At 38.9% G+C, this 21,472-nt stretch overlaps 1 protein-coding gene and 1 long non-coding RNA gene across 3 annotated transcripts in view; one reads left to right on the top strand and one right to left on the bottom strand.

The window, feature by feature from the left end:
• LOC123582321 overlaps positions 1–13,303 on the bottom strand; it is a 48,920-nt gene extending 35,617 nt beyond the window's left edge. Inside the window, exons 1-2 of one of the 2 annotated variants that reach the window (XR_006704316.1) lie at positions 13,176–13,303; positions 1,513–1,720 (exon numbers count right to left, since the gene is read on the bottom strand). This is a non-coding gene — a long non-coding RNA (uncharacterized LOC123582321). Of the gene's footprint in view, positions 1–1,479; positions 1,721–13,175 lie in introns of those variants that run through there. The other variant, XR_006704315.1, reaches the window with a different exon arrangement.
• Positions 13,304–13,498: 195 nt separating this feature from the next.
• The window catches only part of SEL1L (SEL1L adaptor subunit of ERAD E3 ubiquitin ligase), a 51,746-nt gene continuing 43,772 nt past the window's right edge, over positions 13,499–21,472 (top strand). Inside the window, exons 1-3 of the mRNA XM_045451774.1 lie at positions 13,499–13,724; positions 19,542–19,579; positions 20,617–20,851. Of these exons, the coding sequence (XP_045307730.1) occupies positions 13,655–13,724; positions 19,542–19,579; positions 20,617–20,851 (343 nt within the window). The 5' untranslated portion in view covers positions 13,499–13,654. The remainder of the gene's footprint in view (positions 13,725–19,541; positions 19,580–20,616; positions 20,852–21,472) is intronic.

The raw sequence follows: 21,472 nt of genomic DNA, 5'->3' as shown, positions 1-21,472 counted from the left end.
TGACAAGTGAGAAACTCTGATAAGGGACATGGTGGGGATCTGGCTAATTAATGAGGAATTGATGAAGGAACCTGGTCCTCTTTAACAGAGGCACCTATCTCCTGGGCTCACCAGCAAACCTCTCAAAGTTTTCTGGAGAATCAATAAGAAATTGAAAATGTTGTTTGACCTTTAGTAGGACTACTGAAGAACAGAATACCCAGGTTGACCTCTTTCTTAGGTGCCGGCTGATCAGTGCTAAAAAATTGCTAGGGGCGCCTGGGTGGCTCAGTTGGTTAGGTGTCTGACTTCGGCTCAGATCATGATCTCGCAGCACTTGAGTTCAAGCCCTTCATCAGGCTCTGTGCTGACACAGCTCAGAGGCTGGAGCCTGCTTTGGATTCTGTGTCTCCCTCTCTCTGCCCCTCTCCTGCTTGCACTCTGTCTCTCTCTCTGTCTCTGTCTCTCAAAAATAAACAAACATTAAAAAAATTTTTTTAACTGAAAAAAGGCTTTACCTTTTTGGTCTTTTGTTATTAGAATGCTTTCTTATTTTATTGCCTTTATTCCTCATGACAGTTCTGAGAGGTAAACCAGGTTTAATAATCGTGATTTTGTAGACTCAGAAACTGAGCCTTAGAGATGTTACGTAACTTTCCAAAGTTTCCACAGCTGAACTGCTGAACTGGCAGATGGCACAATTCAGAGTAGTGTCCAGGTCTGTTCCACAATATGGCTTTTTTTTTTTACTTATTTTTTGGTAGCACATGAGACTGCTCATTTAAGTGCATTTTTTATTTTATTTATTTTGAGAGAAATCACATGCGAGAAAGGGAAGGGCAGAAAGAAAATCCCAAGCAGACTCCATGCCCAGCTCAATCTCACGACCATGAGATCCTGACCTGAGCCAAAATCAAGAGTTGGACACTTAACTGACTGAGGCACCCCACGTTCATTTTTTAATACCTTTTTTTTTTCAAAATGAAGTACAGACATACCTCAGAGATACTGTAGCTTTGGTTCCGGTACACTGCAATAAAGCCAATATTACAATAAAGCAAACGTTGCAAAAAAGTGAGTCAAATGAATTTTTTGGTTTCCCAGTGCATATAAATTATGTTTATACTATAGCCTATTAAGTGTGCAACAGCACATGTTGTAAAAAATAATGTACATGCCTTAATTTATGCTAACCATCCCTGAGCTTTCGGTGAGATGTAATCACTGACCACAGATCACTGTAACAAACATAATAGGCACATTGTGAGTGCCCAATGAAAAAGTTTAAAATTTTGCAAGAATTACCAAAATGTGACACAAAGATAGGAAGTGAGCAAATGCTGTTGGAAAAATGGTGCCGATAAACTTGATCCATGCTGGTTGCCACAAGCCTTCACCTTATGAAAAAATGCAATACTTGTGAAACGCAATAAAATGAGGTATGCCTATATATCTTAGCTTCTTTACTACTGCCGCTTATTACAAATTTCCACAAACATAGTGACTTAAAACTACACAAATTTATTATCTTACAGTTCTGAATGTCAGAAGTCCAAAAATGGACCTTCCAAGGCCAAAATCACGAAGTTGGCAGGGCTGTGTTCCTTCCAGAGGCTCCAGGGATAATCCATTCTTTGCTGTTTCTAGCTTCTAGAGTCTATCTGCATCCTTTGGTTCATGGTCCTCTTTCAGAAATAGCATCTCCTCTTCTCTCTCAGACTTTGGCCCTCCCACCTCCCTCCTGTAAGAAAGTTTATGATTACATTATGATTATCCATTCTCATTGGCTAATCCAGGAGAATCTTCCCATCTCAAGACCCTTAAGTCAATTACATAAGCAAAGTCCTATGCTTTCAAAGGTAACATATACACAGGTTTGGGGATTAGGAACATCTTGGTAGGGGGTGCATTAGTCTGCCTGCCACAAGGTATCATCTACATACATGAAAATGCATGGATCTTAAGGGCATGGTTCTATGGTTTTGACAGATGTATCTCTGTCACTTATGTGACCCACAAGCTAATTAGACTATAGATGATTTCTATTAAACAAAAGTTCCCTTCTTCCCCTTTCCAGTTAATTTTCCCCTTCCCACCCTAACCACTAAGCAACTACTGTTCTGAACTCTATCACTATAGGTTAGCTGTAACTGTTGTCGAGTGCCATAGGAATGGAATCATAAAAGATGAGCTCTTTTACATCTGTTTTCTTTTGCTCAGCATGTTTTTGAGATTCGTCCATGATATGCACATATCAATAATTCTCTCCTTTCTGTTGCCAAGTAACACTCCATTGTATCAATATACCAGTTCGCTTATCCATTCACAAGGTGAACATTTTAAGTGATTCCAAGATCTTCCCTATTATGAATTTAGCTACCAGAAACATTATTGCGTGAGACATTTTATGAATATAGGATCTCATCTCTCTTGAGCAAGCGCTTAAGAATGAAAACATTAAGTTACAGGGTCAATATATGTTTCATGCACAAGGACTATGGATAAAAATTTTTTTCAGCAGATGTACCCTTTTACAGACCTATAAGTTCCAATTGCTCTACATCCTCATCAATACTTGTCATTGTTTAAAAGTTCTGCCATTTTAAGGGGAATGATATTTTGTTGTGATTTTAATTTACATTTCCTTGAAGACTAAAGATGTTGAACACCTTTTCACGTGCTTATTTTCTACTTACCTATTTTCTTTGCAAGGGCATGTTCAAACTTTTTCCATTTGTGGGATATTTTTATTATTATGTTTTATTCTATTTGTATATTTATTATTGTATTTTGTATTTCTATTTATTACATAAATATATACATGTGTTATATTTATATTATTCATATGACTTAATTCACATTTATTTTATGTCTATGTTTATAGCCTGGATAGTTTTAAATTTTTTTTTTTTAACATTTATTTATTTTTGAGACAGAGAGAGACAGAGCATGAACAGGGGAGGGGCAGAGAGAGAGGGAGACACAGAATCGGAAACAGGCTCCAGGCTCTGAGCCATCAGCACAAAGCCCGATGTGGGGCTCGAACTCACGGACCGTGAGATCATGACCTGAGCCGAAGTCGGACGCCCAACCGACCGAGCCACCCAGGCGCCCCTAGCCTGGATAGTTTTAAATAATATATTCATTATGTGTTTATTATCAAGTTCTTAACACATTTTGGACACAAATTCCCTTTAAAAATATGCACTGCAAATATTTTCTCCTGTTTTCTCTGTGGCTTATTCATTCATTTTCCAGAGATTTTAATATATAGAAAGACATAAATAGATATAGAAATGGGAGCACCTGGGTGGCTCAGTTGGTTAAGCGTCCAACTATTGGTTTCGGCTCAGGTCATGACTTCATGGTTTGTGAGTTCGAGCCCCACACTGGGCTCTGTGCTGACAGTGCAGAGCCTGCTTGGGATTCTCTCTCTCCTTCTATCTCTGACCCTCCCCTGCTCTCTGTCTCTCTTTCTCTCTCTCAAAATAAATAAACTTAAAAAATATATGTAGAAGTGGGTATAGATATGTGTAGTTATGTGTATTATGAATGTGTGTGTGCATTCATTTATATATACATACATATATGCACACATAAACATACACACATCTATACCTACACACACACACACACACACACACACACACACACACTTCCCAGCTCCATCTGCTAAGATACTTTAGAAACATTAACAACCCAGTAGTAATGAATACTCTTGGAATATAAACACTATTCTCCACTGAAGAAAAGCAGGCCTGCTTGGAAAAATGGCTGATTCCAAGACTGGATCAAGAGAAGTAGAAAAAAAATATAAGTAGTGCAAAAATGTAAGAATGCTCTCAAAAATATACAGTAGTCAGTTTGAAGAGGCGCCCACTGGCTAAATCTGAGATAATCTGAACATCAAAATAATGATAGGTAGGATTATAACGTATTGAATAAAAAATGTGTGAGTCTATAACAAAGTAAATTAATCAATTAAATGAAGAAATAAATAAGAAAAATCTCTGCCTACGCTAGAAAGCTAATAATAAATGTAGAAGGAATGATAGAATTAGAAAATCACCATTTGGCAGCTGTCATAGTAATTATTGATTCAGGCAAGAATCATGAATATACATGGTAAAACTAGTGGGTGAATGTTTAAGGAATAGTGAGATATTTGCAGAATCTCAAAGTGTCTTCTTCAAGATACATATTAATTGCAAAAGGTAAATACAATGAAACACCTCCTTAACTAATTGATTAACATTATCATTGCCAGAATTTGGACTAACCAATAGCATTTGGTGCCTGACATGATGCACTAAGAGAATTCAGCATCATTTCTGTGGTGGTCTTCCCAAATGTACATAACCTGAATCTAATCATAACACAAATTGACATTAGGGTAAATTCTATGAAATAACTTATTTATACACTTAAAAATTATTAGTATCAAGTGGTTCAGAAACACACACACTTTCAAGAACTGTTCCAGGTTAAAGGACACTAATGAGATGTGACAAACTGGATGCAACTGATGATGTTGAATTTTCTATTGTTAGAAAGGACATTATTGTGGCAAGTCAGTACAAGATCAATAAAGTCTGTAGATTAGATGATAGTATTGAATCAGTGTGAAGTTTCTAACTTTGATCATAGTTCTGTGGCTATGTTAGAGAATTCTGTTTTCAGGAAATACTAACATGTTTAGAGAAGCATCATGCCTGCAACTTATTCTCAATTGTTTTAATTATATACATTTGTCCCAATGTGTACATTTTTCATGCATATATGAAATATGTATTTATTGTATATCTTAGTATATACATAATACATACATTTCTTTTTTTTGTCAATGCTGCCCTTCAAGGTGGATTTATGTGAAGTCAACATGGCATAGCTGGGAACCTATTCAAGAATAGGGAATGATCAGGGTTGCCTGGTGGCTCAGTCAGTTAAGCATCAGATTTGAGGTCAGGTCATGATCTCATGGTTCATGAGTTCTAGACCTGCATCTGGCTCTCTGCTGTCAGTGTGGAGTCTGCTTCAAATCCTCTGTCTCCTCTGTCTCTGTCTCTGTCTCTCTCTCTCAAAAATAAAAATAAAACCTTCAAAAAAAATTTTTAAGGGTAGGAAATGATCAAAGGGTGCCTCGGTGGCTCAACTGGTTAAGCATCTGACTCTTGATTCTGGCTCAGGTCATGATCTCATGGTTTGTGAGTTCAGCCCCTGCATAGGGCACCTGCTTGGGATTCTCTCTCTCTCCCTCTCTGCCCCTCCCCCACTTGCTCATGCACGAGCTCCTCAAAATAAATACACTTAAAAAAAAACTTATTTTGCATTGTAAATGTTTTCTAAACTTACTTCCATGTGACTTGCATTTACAATATTATTTGAATATTTTGGGGATCTTATTTGAAGATCTTTCTCTTTTACCGTCTCAATTTTGTACTTACCATCTCAGTTTCTAACTCCTGCGGAATCAAACTTTTGAGTACAATTGTTTTAATTGGTTACTTTAGCATTATATCCAAACTATTAATAAAAAGGATTATGTAATTATTTGCTTATTTTCATGCAGGAGGGGGAAGCTCCAGGCCACTATCCAAGCCACACTTCAAGAGAGCCAATCTCAGAGTCATAAAAAGTAGCATTCTGACTACCCCTTAATATTGACCTAAAATCCCTACACCATCTGGCCCGAGTCACTCTCTGACTTCCCCTGCTCCCGTTCTCCTGCCATCTCCTCCTTCACCTGCTTCTGCAGCCATAGGATTCCTTGCTATTCTTGGAGCATAAGAGACATGCTCTTGTCTTAGAACCTTTATTGGGGCTGCTTCTTATTCCTGGAAGGCTCTTCATGTCCACATTTTTAAAAATTTTTTTTATTTTCTATTTGAAGGGTAATTAACATACATTTATTTATTTGTGTATTTACTTATTTATAAGGGTATGTATGTATGTATTTATTTATTATGTTCTATTTATTTCAGATGTTACACAAATCAAAACCACAATAGGTTACTAGGAAGATGGCGGCATAGGAGGATGCTGGGCTCACCGCGCGTCCTGCTGATCACTTAGATTCCACCTACACCTGCCTAAATAAACCAGAAAACCGCCAGAGGATTAGCAGAACGTAGTCTCTGGAGCCAAGCGCAGACGAGAGGTCACGGAAGAGGATGACATGATACTATACACGGAAAATCCGATAGACTCCACCAAAAGCCTGCTAGAACTGATACATGAATTCAGCAAAGTTGCAGGATACAAAATCAATGTACAGAAATAAGTTGCATTCTTACACACTAACAATGAAGCAACAGAAAGACAAATAAAGAAACTGATCCCATTCACAATTGCACCAAGAAGCATAAAATACCTAGGAATAAATGTAACCAAAGATGTAAAAGATCTGTATGCTGAAAACTATAGAAAGCTTATGAAGGTAATTGAAGAAGATATAAAGAAATGGAAAGACATTCCCTGCTCATGGATTGGAAGAATAAATATTGTCAAAATGTCAATACTCCCCAAAGCTATCTACACATTCAATGCAATCCCAATCAAAATTGCACCAGCATTCTTCTTGAAACTAGAACAAGCAATCCTAAAATTCATATGGAACCACAAAAGGCGCCGAATAGCCAAAGGAATTTTGAAGAAGAAGACCAAAGCAGGAGGCATCACAATCCCAGACTTTAGCCTCTACTACAAAGCTGTCATCATCAAGACAGCATGGTATTGGCACAAAAACAGACACATAGACCAATGGAATAGAATACAAACCCCAGAACTAGACCCACAAACGTATGGCCAATTCATCTTCGACAAAGCAGGAAAGAACATCCAATGGAAAAAAGACAGTCTCTTTAACAAATGGTGCTGGGAGAACCGGACAGCAACATGCAGAAGGTTGAAACTAGACCACTTTCTCACACCATTCACAAAAATAAACTCAAAATGGATAAAGGACCTGAATGTGAGACAGGAAACCATCAAAACCCTAGAGGAGAAAGCAGGAAAAGACCTCTCTGACCTCAGCCATAGCAATCTCTTACTCGACACATCCCCAAAGGCAAGGGAATTAAAAGCAAAAATGAATTACTGGGACCTTATGAAGATAAAAAGCTTCTGCACAGCAAAGGAAACAACCAACAAAACTAAAAGGCAACCAACGGAATGGGAAAAGATATTCGCAAATAACATATCGGACAAAGGGCTAGTATCCAAAATCTATAAAGAGCTCACCAAACTCCACACCCGAAAAACAAATAACCCAGTGAAGAAATGGGCAGAAAACATGAAGAGACACTTCTCTAAAGAAGACATCCAGATGGCCAACAGGCACATGAAAAGATGCTCAATGTCACTCCTTATCAGGGAAATACAAATCAAAACCACACTCAGATATCACCTCATGCCAGTCAGAGTGGCCAAAATGAACAAATCAGGAGACTATAGATGCTGGAGAGGATGTGGAGAAACGGGAACCCTCTTGCACTGTTGGTGGGAATGCAAATTGGTGCAGTCACTCTGGAGAACAGTGTGGAGGTTCCTCAGAAAATTAAAAATAGACCTACCTTATGACCCAGCAATAGCACTGCTAGGAATTTACCCAAGGGATACAGGAGTACTGATGCATAGGGGCACTTGTACCCCGATGTTTATAGCAGCACTCTCAACAATAGCCAAACTATGGAAAGAGCCTAAATGTCCATCAACTGATGAATGGATAAAGAAATTGTGGTTTATATACACAATGGAGTACTACAGGGCAATGAGAAAGAACGAAATATGGCCCTTTGTAGCAACGTGGATGGAACTGGAGAGTGTGATGCTAAGTGAAATAAGCCATACAGAGAAAGACAGATACCATATGTGTTCACTCTTATGTGGATCCTGAGAAACTTAACAGAAACCCATGGGGGAGGGGAAGGAAAAAAAAAAAAAAGAGGTTAGAGTGGGAGAGAGCCAAAGCATAAGAGACTCTTAAAAACTGAGAACAAACTGAGGGTTGATGGGGGGTGGGAGGGAGGGGAGGGTGGGTGATGGGTATTGAGGAGGGCACCTTTTGGGATGAGCACTGGGTGTTGTATGGAAACCATTTTGACAATAAATTTCATATATTGAAAAAAAAAAAACCACAATGAGATATCACCTTACACCCATCAGAACAGCTAGATCCACTCCATGTCTTCATGGTTCATTCCTCATCACTTTAAGTCTCTGCTCAAATGTGAGCTTTACAGGGAAGTCTTCCCTGACCTCCCTGCTTTAAATGTAAATGGTGGTCCTCACTCACCCCCCGGTACCCTATTCCCCTTCTGTACTATTTATGTTTTTTCTCTGTAGTACTTATCACCTTCTAAATAATTATAATTATTTCTTTTATTCTATTTCTCTAGAATGTACACTCTTATGATTTTTGTCTGTTTTATTAATCACTGAATCCTCAGCACCAAGAACCTGGTGTACCTCAACAGTAGGTGCTGAGAAAGAAAAAGAGGAACGCCTGACAAGCAGAAGCCGGCCTGACACTCACAACCAGGCCATGTTCTTCTCCTATTGGACATAAACAATCACAGAATACCAACAACAGACAGGCTACTCTGCAACTAAGATTAAATGAAACAAAGCAAACCATTTCACGATTTTATCTAAGCACAGACAGAAACAAGTTCCCTGTGTCATCCACAAAGTACCAAACACTTCATCTCTTGGCTAAAATAAGTAACTACTGTTTCTTCACCAATGATTGCTTCATCCTCATTCTAGTCTCCTCTCCTTTCAGATAAGGTTTACTGCTTGATTTCTACCAAATCATAGAAATCGGGGGTACTGCTAACAGCATCCAATCTAGACCAACCCAACTTTCCTGGATCCTCCCACCAATTACCCAACCAAAGTCCAAATCCTATAATAGGTTCTTTCTAAAGCCTCCTTACAGAGAGAGATGCCATGCATGTGTTCTCCCTCATTAGTAAGTACTAAACCTAATGTGTTCAACTACAGGGGTGTCCCTAGTGGTCTTTAGCAGAAAGGCATTGACAGTGCCCAGAAAATATTTGTTGAAGGAAGGAAGGAAGGAAGGAAGGAAGGAAGGAAGGAAGGAAGGAAGGAAGGAAGGAAGGAAGCATTATCCTATGAATATAATGTTCTTAACCCAACATTCACTGATTAAATACATTGCCGTCTACTCAGTTAAGTATTCTAAATTTAATGGGAGCTCTAAAGCATTTATCTCCACTTTATAAGGTTCACTTAATCAAGTTCTTATTGAAATTTAGTTTTAATCCAGTCTCTCTCCAGAACTGTAGTTAATAAATCTATGAAAAAATTAGACCAAAAGATGCCTGTCCATTTCTTCAGGGTATAAAGGTATCTCGGCCTTTCCTTTATCTGGTATGAATCAACACTGCTTAGAAAGGATATACACCTCCAAAGTAAATGTCACTTCAGGATTAAACTTAGTAGAGCCTGAACACACACACATACACACACACACACACCACACCCTATTCATTCTATCAGCTTCAGAGCTTAGGTATATTGAACACTGTGCTCTGCAATCAGGATCTACACTCTGATCTTTATGACAATTATAACCTTAGAGAGCTATATGTACATTCAAAGTTTATTTGACGATTAATTATGTGTCTGCTATAAACAATCCTGGAATTACAGTTAATACAATGAAGTAAAGAACCTATTGCCCATTTACTCAAGGAACTGAGAATGTGCATGAGGAGATGTCAGGTTCTAAATCATGATTCGGTGCAAGGATTTCAATTTTCATTTATCCATGAGAAGTGAACACAAAAATAATGACTTAAATTTACCTCATCTATATCAAAGAAAGTATATTCTCTAAGCTTTAAGGGGAAAATATTCTGCTCCTTGTCTCTCCCTAATCCTGCCCTGGCAGATATGTTGGTTCAAGTGCTGACAGCCTGTGCACATGGTCAACCAAACAGATGCCTAAGAATAGCACAGGAAAGGATATACTTGACTAGAGTTAATGACAATCACTGCATTCTTAGGAAAAGGCTCTGGGGGTTGTCTTATCCATAAACAAAGAGCAAACTGGATTTATGTGCTCAATACTTTCAGGAGGTTTTCAATACATGCTGGTTGTTTGATTCATTTCAACGGAATAAGGTCACATCAGTGTCCTCTGCATGAAAAGGCACTTATTATCTACCTCCATTGGGTCCTATGCTGTGTTGTAATGCCAAGCAAACAGGTTTTCTGCAACTTGGAAATCTATGACACTGATCCAGAATGTTGATATAGGACAAGTTAAACAGAGTACAGACAGCTGAGCAAATATTAAAGAAGTCTATGAATTAATAAATAATATTAAAATTTTGTACAAGTAGAGCGAGTACATAAGTTTAACTGGGACTGTTGGCAAGAAACCTTGATGAATGTTTGCCTGGACTAGGTAAGGCCATGGAGAATTCACAACCTTTTCACTAATTAATCATCATGCAATCTAGCAGGCTGTTAAAATAAATCTGGTTTCCCACACCAGTCTTCCCCACTAGACCTGTTTTGGAGACTTGGAATTTCCCCAAAAAGCCAAGGTCCTATGAGCATTCTCAGAAGATGTCAATTATTCGCTGTTGGCTAAAGACAGTACCTCTAGCAGCTCTAAACCTTTTTCAAATTAAGTGAATAAAACTAGTTTTATTAGTCTTAATAAAAAGTAGTATTTTGGTTTCCTTCTTTGCTTCAACCAAGCAATCAATCAGAAATAATATTTGTAAAACATTCTCTTTTCCTGCATACCTCTTTTGAGGTATTAACCTCACAACAGACCTGGTGAAGAAGATGTTATTAATATACTGATTTTACAGAGCTGAAGAGGAATGAAGTAAATTTCCTGTATCCTAAGGGTGCAAATGCTCCTTAATATTTCCCTGTAAAATATTTTAAGATTAAACTTATAATAGATAGCAAGGACTTTGAAGATCTTACTATTAAAATAATAATCTATAATTATCTATTATCTATTATTATCTATAATAAGATCTTATTTTTATTAAAATACTTTATAACTAAGGTGTACTATCAATCAACAAAAATTATTTAGTGGCAAGTCCAATGATATATATCTATGCACAGAATTAAATAATTGTCTTTGGCCTCAGAAAGTTTACATCCCATTTAAAAGGCAAGTTTGTGAATGTTCTGTGAACCCTTAGAGACATAAAGAATAATGAGAACTGGCCTGGTCAGAGAAGGCTCAGCCAAGATGAAATCCAAGTGAAAGTGGGAAGGATGCCATGGCTGTGGCTAAGAAGAGGAAGCAAGGGCAGTGGGGAGAGGGTAAAGGAGCCCATGACAAGGCAAGAGTGTGTTCATGTGGAAATCAGGAGATTAGTCAGAGAAGTGGCAAATGTATTCATGCAGCACTTAGCACCGGACCTTGAATATAAGAAGCACATAGGAAAGAAAAAGATGAAAAGTAAAGCTGAGTCTCAAGCAGTGAACAGTCATTCCCTAATCTATCAATCAGATAATCGCTGCTTCTTCCGCAGAAGGCAGAAATGTCTTCCCAGTACTTCCTCAAGAAAATAAAACTGTCAGCACAAGTTCCTATTTTTTCAGGAGAAGTTCTAATATTTTTTCGATCTTATGACAAAGGCAGTCACTGAAAAATTTCGAGTAGGAATTTCAATTTAATTTTAATTGAATTGAAATTTAATTTTGAAAGGAAAATGAATCTGGCTGTATGAGACTTAGGGAAGAGTCAAGGGAGAATGACGGTGAAAATAGCTAGAACTCAGGTGCACGATGCAGGTAACAGAAAATGAGACCCAGGAGGGAAATTTTGAGTGAGAAAGAGAAAAATAGTCACATAAAAGAGTAACTACATAGCTCAAAGTATTAGGATGCAATGATCGATAAGATGAAAAAGGGACGAAAATATACCAGATTTTACTCTATGATTTAAAAAAATTTTTTTAATGTTTATTATTTTTGAGAGAGAGACAGAGAGCAAGCAGGGAAGGGGCAGAGAGAGAGAGGGAGGCACAGAATCAAAGCAGGCTCCAGGCTGTGAGCTGTCAGCACAGAGACTGATGAGGGGCTTAAAGTCACAGACCACGAGATCATGACCTGAGCTGTAGTCGGCCACCCAACCAACTGAGCCACCCAGGCACTCCTACTCTATGATTTAAAATCAGAGGAACTCTGAGGAAACATTGTAGTGACAGAAACAGAGATGAGTACCAAGGAGGCAGTAGTACAATAATAATAGGACAATATTTTTCCTTCATCCCCTCCCATGTGAATGTGGAACAGCAGTTAGTTTTTTGTTGTTTTCCAGCAGTTAACTTTTTATCCTCGTCCTGGAAAAGAGGACTTTCTATCAAAGAAGACAGAAGAAAATGTCTGGAAGTGTTAAGACATGTGGCCGGTGTCCTGACCAGAACCCTGACCTCAAACTGAGCTCAACTCAGTTCCAGGACTGAGTTGAGAGTGGGTGGATGCTAGGGAAAACAAAATGACACAATTTGACACAGGGGCAGGAACAACAAGCCACTGCCCTACTACCCAAGTGGGAGCATGCCTGAAGTTGGTAGTTATCATACAAGACTCTTTCCTTTTCTGCAATGCAATCAATCACCATCACATTTATCTCCAAATACATCAACCCAGTCTCCTGAACTTAGTCAATGAAGAGAACAGTGTCACTTACAAAGAGAGGGATAAGGACAAGTGTTTGAAAGGGTTTTTGCAAAGGCTGTTGCCACGTCTTCCAGATGATTATTATCTGGTGGTCCTCCTAAAAATAAATACTAGCATTGGAATGATCTGCACTGGACGGGGTTTCTTTCCGTTTGTTTTGTCAGGGAAAGGAGGGCAGGTAGTGAGTTCTATCCTGGTTTCTGTATATATGGCACGGTTTTACCTAAGTTCAAAAAAATACTTCGAACTCAGTCTAGCTGTTGTATTTTTCCTCAGTGTTGATATCACTTTGTCCAATTCAAAATTTCTAAATAAAACAAAGAGGAATAAGAGCTTAATACACATTGCAAACTATTACCTTTACAATGTGTGTTGCTTGATATATATTTTGGCACACACACACACACACACACACACACACACACACAGGCTGTGAGTTCGTGGCCTTGAATTAATGTCTGCCCCAGATGTTACTTAAGTAAGTTCTCTTAACTTCGACAGCCACCTACCTGCATTTTTAAATCTTGCCCCACAATGGACTACGTTTTCCAAGAGCACACGTCGAGAGAAGCCCATGAAGTGCATTGTGGGAATTGTAGTCCTGGGTGACTTTCTTTTCTTCCTGGCCCTGGACCCACGCTCGGATTCCGGGAGGGTTGAACCCAGGATCTACCAATTAGCTGGGGCCATGTCGGTGAGGCCGTGGTCCTACCGGGAAAGCCCGTGTGGGAACCTCGCAAAATGATTGGTCAATGCATGACCCCGGAGGCGGAGCAATAGGGTGGGCGGGAAGACTGCGACGATTGGGCACGGAGCCCGCGGCGGCGGGCGGGGATTGGCTGCGCACTGGGGCAGGGAGGCCTGGGAAGGGGCGGAGGAAGGAGACCAGAGCAGGAAGAGCAGCGGCGAGGCGGTGGCGGTGGCTGAGTTGGTGGTGGCAGAGGCGAAAGCGACAGCTCCAGGGGGTGGCAGCGGCCGCGAGAGCAGGATGCGAGTCCGAGTTGGGCTGACGCTGCTGCTCTGTGCGGTGCTGCTGGTCTCGGCCTCGGCGTCCTCGGGTCAGTATCCGCCCCCTCGGATTGGAGGCCGGGAGCCACCGCCCCCCGGCCTCCATCCCGGGGCAGGGCCGTGGGGGCTCAAGCTGGAGACTCCACTCTCTCTGGTCACACCTCGCACTAGCCTGTCACTCGTTGTCTTTCCTTGGACTTTGGCTGGCCTGGACTAGAGCGGGTATTTAGGGAGCTAGAGAGGGGAGGGAAAGAAGGGGCGGTCACCCTGCCCACACCTCTCCTCACTTAACAAACTTTAAGCGACTCCTCGCGAATGAGGAATTGACCCTGGAAATGAATCCCAACAGCTGGCTTAGATCCACAGAGGTACCTGAGCCTTTTGGAACTTCCTCGACTCTCATACAGATTATGTGCTTGAGATTTGTAAGTTAAGTAATTGACACACCTGGATCTATTACTGAGCCAGTGATCTATCACTGAGCCCTATCACAAGGGCCATCAAAACCAGGATGTTGACAGTGGTTTGGCGGATTTGCTTAGTACCTGAGGTGGTCCCTTGTCTCTTTGTCTATTTAAAAATGAAGACTTTTGATATAATTGTGCCCACTCTCTATCCCTTTTCGGGAAATATTCCTGAGGAAGTGGTGTTTACCTCTGTCACGGTGTTGGAGTTGCCCCATGTTTGTTGACAGTAACTCTATGAGTTTTGAGAAAATTTGGTCCCTATAGATTTAAAATGTATAGCAACTCGTTTTCATTTTTTGGATAGATATAGAAATGTGCCTTTGACTTGATTTTCCAGTTAGCTGATTTATACTGTGGTTTGGTTTTTATTTTTTAATAGTTCAGTATGCCTACATCTGAAAACTTCTATTTTGAAAATGTTGATAAAGAAACAGTGTTTCTAACTGTTGTTAAAGAAACAACTAGTACAATAAAGCTTTTGAATTTTAATCAGTTTAGTTAACAAGACAGCTGTTCTGCGGCTTTAAATTTTTTTGGAACAAGGCAGGGTATAAATGTCAACTCTTTTTTTTTTTTTTTCCAACAGAAAATTTCCCAGATGGTTATTTGAATCCCCAAATTATCTGTCCTAGTTGTAAGTCGATGCCATAACGTCATTCTGTTTCTAAAATGAGAGGTCTAAACCTAAAATTCTATCCATAATGTGGTTTGAGATACCATTTCAAAAGCAACAAGCATATGCTAGTTACTTAACTGCCAACATCATCCTTTAAGGTCTGCCTTATCCCCTTTTAGTGATGGTATGTATTCATAACCAAATCTTCAAAAACTCTGCATAACTCTTGAAGCCCTGCTTGCATTTATTTGACCAAAAGAAGTATGAAATGGAGCTGTTGAGTGTAATGGATAGAGTAACTGATGGACCTCAGACCACTTGCATCAGAATTCCTCTTAGGAGTTTGTTAAACATGCAGTTTTAGGTGTGGAACAGCTCAGGCATCTGTAGTTTAACAAAGTTCACAAGTGATTTATTTCTTCACGCTAAAGTGTAAGAACTACTTAAGGAACATGGTAAATATTCCTCCGAGTTCAGTCTGCACAATTTAAGGAAAATTAAAGCGTAGAAACATTTTCCTGCATCTTCCATTAAGTTATTTCATATACTTAGAGCTTCATGTCAGTGGAGATGATACTTGAAGAAGTCATTTAAGCAACAGTTGGGATTCTCGGGTAGTTATAATAGTTTATTAAGACTGAAATGTTAAATCTTTGGACTGTGTTGGTGTAAGCAGAGATTTCCACTGTAGTTAAACTGTGCCAGAGCATTTCTCTGGCAGAGGCAAAATCCATGTTTAGCCACAACTAAAACCGTATAGATGTGCATGCTGACAAACAATAAAGGCAGTCCTGTACTCACATGAGGTGCAAATATGGTAAAACACTTGTGTGAGGTAAAGTTTTAGAAATTGAGTACGTGGCTTTTTAGTTGACTTTTTTATTCATTAAATTGCTTATTCATACAGGAAGTCCACCTCATTATTAGTTTAGATTTAAAGATTTGCTCCTATTTAAAACTCAAGTGTTGGGTCATAATTTCTGTTGACTTAAAGTTTGAATATTAGTGGTTACCTAGAGCAAGTTGCATTTATTACCATTTAGAATATAATCGGCCAACAAAGGAAATATCTATCCTGTCACTGTTAGTAGCTATTATTTCATAGTTTGTCTTAGAGGCATATAAAAATATGAAACTTTTATTAGCAATGTTTTCTTTTTCCTGTGAGTAAATAAAGGAGGGCATTAAAAAGGCATTTCTCCTTCATTCTCTTGATAATGAAAAATGCTATGATTTTTCTCACTTAGAAATACATGTTTTCTTGGGTTGCCTGGGTGGTTCAGTCAGTTAAGCATCTGACTTCCTCTCAGGTCATGATCTCACTGTTTGTGGGTTCAAGCCCCACGTCAGGTTCTGTGTTGACAGCTCAGGGCCCGGAACCTACTGTGAATTCTGTGTCTCCCTCTCTCTGCCCCTCCCCTACTTGTACTCTGTCTCTCAAAAATAAAAACATTAAAAAAAAAGAAATACATATTTTCTTATTTTCAACAGGAAGAGATAGTTTACTTTTTTTTCTTTAGGCCAACAGTGTTACAGAATCTTTTAAATTAGATCCACTGCTAAGTGTTTCAGATAATAGTTCTATTATCATACTCAAAGAGTAAATTTGAGATTGCAGAGGATGTTTAATTTCATTGTTCTTTTGTTCCTTAAAACATTGTGAGTCAACGGGGCAGGTGGTATTACTCTCTCTTGATGCGTTGAGAAAAAGGCTAAGGAAGCTTGCTGTATTGAACCATGTATGTATTAACATGTAATGAAGGCAGGTTTTGAAGCTAGCTCTCCAGGCTTTGATTTGGGAGTAATTAAAATCAGGGGTATTGTAGGATCTGCACAGAATCTGTGGCAAATCAGAGAACAGGATGTCTGCTGTCTTTCACCGAACTCTTAATACTTTCTGTGTTTGAAGGTCCATCAGTCTGTTTAGTTTACATAACAAATTGGAAAGTGAATCTGTGATGATTACTTTTCCCTGAAAGAATATCCCTGATACTTTTTGCAGTTTGGTTAGCTGATATAATGAAAATGAAAATTGGTCTTTTTCAGAGGAAGGTGTACAATTATTAAAGTAGTGTAAACCATTGTATTTTGGATGTGTTGCTATTGAATGAGAAATGTGTAACTCTTCGTTGAATTCTTTTGCATTTTTTTCTTGATGTCTGTGTTCTGATAAAAGCATTATTATTTTCTTTTTATTTATGCATAACTTCAGTGTCTTTAATTGTTACCTGACTGCTATATGTGAGAAGTTTCTAGATTATAAGCAACTTCTATAAAAGTGTTATGTGAATGGATATATCAGTTTGAAAGAGAAAATAGCTTATGCCTTAAGACTACCATCTGGAGTAGTCTTTCCCAGTTTAGTAAATGAGAGAGAGTTCTCTTATTTACCAGTAACCTTGGTATATATTCCTAGTTTGAAGAGAGAAGAGACAGAGAGAGAAGCATGATGCAATTCACGTGAAATAACCCTGATGTCACAAGTTTCCATGTCTCTTGGAGTTCAGAAACACATTTTGCCAGTCAAACATCTAATAGCTTGTAGTGTCTCAAATGTACATATCTTAAAATTTATTTATAGGTGTCTGTATTATATACCTATTAGCTATGTATGTGACCTGTGTTGAGAGGTACTAAATTTCATGATTTAGTGATCAGTAATTTAAGAGTTCCAGCTCATCTAAAGTTTCAGTATGTAGGTATATACTGTTTATATCTGTGCATCTAATGACTGCTCTTGATATATTAGTTAATGTTTGTGATTAAACACATCCATACATACAACCTTTTTTTTTTTTTTTAATGTTTATTTTTGAGAGAGAGAGAGAAGGAGACAGAGCATGAGCAGGGAAGGGGCAGAGACAGAGGGAGACACAGAATCCAAAGCAGGCTCCAGGCTCTGACTTGTCAGCCCAGAGCCTGATGTGGGGCTCGAACCCGCAAACTGTGAGATCATGCCCTGAACCAAAGTCAAATGCTTAATCCACTGAGCCACCCAGGTGCCCCATACATACAACTTTGATATATAATGAAGATGAATTTTTTTCCTTTATCCAAGATTTGCTGAGAATGGAATTTGAACTGTATGTTAAAACTTGGGCTTTGGGTAAAATTTGTGAAGAAGTTAGCATGAAGGATGATTGTTCATTAACTGGCATCACTACCTAAATGTTACGGGCTCTATGGGACTAATGCATGCTATACCTTCCTCTTCCCCACACATCAGAAAAAAAACATATTTGGAAGGCAGTCTAAAAGTAGTTAATGTGGAAGTAGCTATGGTTTAAGTATATGAATTGACAGCACTTTTCTTACATGGCAAAACGTCAGTAGTAGACTAGTTTTCTCAAATATTCAAGAGAAATACTGTGAAATAGTGTTGTGTATTTTGTACATAATGAGTTGCTTATACTTCTTTTAAATTTTTTTTTTTTCAACGTTTATTTATTTTTGGGACAGAGAGAGACAGAGCATGAACGGGGGAGGGGCAGAGAGAGAGGGAGACACAGAATCGGAAACAGGCTCCAGGCTCTGAGCCATCAGCCCAGAGCCCGACGCGGGGCTCGAACTCACGGACCGCGAGATCGTGACCTGGCTGAAGTCGGACGCTTAACCGACTGCGCCACCCAGGCGCCCCAAGTTGCTTATACTTCTTAAAGTTAGCTCACTACTTTGATAATACAAACCCCAAAGCATGTTTTTGTTAGGCTTAAAGTTGCAAGTTATGAATAATATTTAGGGTGTAACCATATGAAGTAAAGATAAATGACAACCAGAACACCAAATTTCCTGGTAAAAAGCACATGGTTTTATAGCATTTTGTCTGCTGGTTAATTTCCCATATAACTTACAGAGCAGGCAATACTGAAGCTCACTCCTGGATAAAATCAGGTAATTTTAAGACTAAGAAGGCAACTTAGAGATCATGTGGCAGTTGTTTTTAAACTGGCCAGGAATACAAAGATCAAACACCTGCATATGGACACTGGGTTGTTGAATGTGTTTGTATAAGATCAGAAAAAAGAATGACAAGTTGCCAGAATAGAAGTTATAGGAAAGCACAAAAGGAGTAATAGAAGGAAGGTTAACATAATTGGACAAAGCCAAAGCAGCAGATAGGAGTTTGGAAGAAAGGTGTAACCAAGGTCTGGATTCATTGTTTATTTAATAAGAGATCTTAATTTCTTAATAAGAAACATGATGGTTTGATGCTACTTTTTATTTGTATCTGGTTATATCCTGAATAGAGTAGAACACAAATCCTAAATATCTTAGTCTGGCAATTCTACTGTCACATCATAATAATTCTTAGTGTCCATTTTTAGTAGTCTCAGTGAACGGTAAGATGCTAATCAGTACTAAGATAAGCTATGTAATTCCAGATTCTGATCAGAGGAAAATAATAGGTAGTATCCTGAACCACAAAATCAGAGATTGATTTTTATAAATTTAGGAACACATTCTTAGTAGTAGACTTAATATGTACAGAAGAATTGGATGGTTATGTGCAGAAGTGTCTGGTTTTGGTGGTGGTAGAGGTAGCTGGTCTTCCTGCCTGTATAACAGATGGAGCTGCCGTTGTGCCCGGGGAAAGAAGAAGCCCCTTGTTTTGCTTTCACCTAGTATTTTCTGAGCAGTTGCTGAGCACAAGCAATTTTTAGGTAATTCTAGGTGTATTTATCAAGTGTCTGATTATTATTTGTTGTACTTATTAAGTGCTTTAATAATACCTGCAATTTTCCAGCAAGAAGGATGACTAAAATTGTCTTAAAATTTCTTTACAGATGAGGAAGGCAGTCAAGATGAATCCTTAGATTCCAAGGTGTGTACTAAAATTCGCATTGACCAGTATTTAATGCCCAATTTAAAAGTATGAATTCATGTATCTTAAAAAGGATATGAAATCTGCATCTTTTGAGCATAGAATTGGGTTAAGAAAAACATAGCTGATATTCAATGTACTAGTTCTTCCGGAGGGGGGGAAGGTAGGAATCACTGACCTGTAGGAAGGAGAATAATAAATACTGTGTTTTCATTCACAGTGTTGGTTATTAGGTTTAATTTTAACTTAAATGTGCTGTGTAAGAGCCTGAAGGCAGTAACGTTTTTTTTTTTAACGTTTATTTATTTTTGAGACAGAGAGAGACAGAGCATGAACGGGGGAAGGTCAGAGAGAGAGGGAGACACAGAATCTGAAACAGGCCCCAGGCTCTGAGCTGTCAGCATGGAGCCCGACGCTGGGCTCGAACTCACGGACTGCGAGATCATGACCAGAGCCGAAGTCGAACGCTTAGTCGACTGAGCCACCCAGGCGCCCCAAGGCAGTAACACTTTTCCTGCCTAATGAGAGATTGATTTTATTTCTGTTTTTTTTTAAGTTTTTTTAATTTTGAAGGCTTAACCTCTGCCATTTGTTTCCACTTATATATCAATTTTTATACATCTGTTGAGCTAAATTGGTTGATTGAGTGAATAAGGCTGATTATTATGTATCCAAGGAAACCATTCAGTTATGATCTCTGATCTCTAGATTTGAGGAAACACAGATAAGAATCAGAAAGTTGTAGTACAGGGCTAGCATAAGGGGAAGTATAAGAGATGTTGGGAACTTATAGGGAAAGACCCTAATCCAGACCTCAGGAATTAAGGAAGGCTTCCTGGGGGAAGTAACATTTAAGTTGAAATTGGAAGAGTCAGGTTAGGCAAGTGATGAAGGCATGTGATGAATACATACCACAGTGGTATGTATTCAGAGTTTAGAGAGACGACCAGCTCCTTCACAGCTGAAGGAGATGTATCTGGATTAATAAAAGTAGTGGTCAAATTAGGTTGGAAACTAAAAATACTTTACATTCTCAGACCCCTTTGCCATCAGATGAGTCGTCGGTAAAGGACCACAGCACAGCAGGCAGAGTAGTCGCTGGTCAGATCTTTCTTGATTCAGAAGAATCAGAATTAGAATCACCTATTCAAGAAGAGGAAGACAGCCTCAGGAGTCAAGAAGCGGAAAGTGTCACAGAAGAAATCAGCTTTCTAGAATCTCCAAATCCAGAAAACCAGGACTACGAAGAACCATCGAAAGTACGGAAACAAGGTAGTCTGGGCATTTTCTTTGCTTTTGCCTGATTTAGGAAGGAGACAACTAAAATTTAAACCAGTGTAGAAAGATGCAAATGTCTGGTTTCTAATTTTGAACCATATATAATATATGAAGTGTGGTAGTATAGGATTTTCTAGATTTTTATATGTCAAAGTTATTCATTTAATGGATTTGACCCGTTACATAAGCTGAATTTGATGATCAGAATTGCGTTTGTATTATAGTAATATCCTAACATTTCTTTTTGCACTCCAGTATATAATTATCTGTCCGCGTGGTACACAAAATAGAAACTCAAGAGAGATTGTCTAATATGCTGCTCTGGTTATTTTCAGAATTGTGTTAAGATTTTTGCGGGGCACCTGGGTGGCGCAGTCGGTTAAGCGTCCGACTTCAGTCAGGTCACGATCTCGCGGTCCGTGAGTTCGAGCCCCGCGTCGGGCTCTGGGCTGATGGCTCAGAGCCTGGAGCCTGTTTCTGATTCTGTGTCTCCCTCTCTCTCTGCCCCTCCCCCGTTCATGCTCTGTCTCTCTCTGTCCCAAAAATAAATAAACGTTGAAAAAAAAAAAAGATTTTTGCTACAATAACCTTCCCTGTCACCCTAGGAAATTGATG

The sequence above is a fragment of the Leopardus geoffroyi genome, chromosome B3, assembly GCF_018350155.1.
Source record: "Leopardus geoffroyi isolate Oge1 chromosome B3, O.geoffroyi_Oge1_pat1.0, whole genome shotgun sequence".
In the NCBI taxonomy this organism is placed as follows: Eukaryota; Metazoa; Chordata; class Mammalia; order Carnivora; family Felidae; genus Leopardus; species Leopardus geoffroyi.
This window is presented reverse-complemented; position numbering and strand designations above follow the sequence as displayed.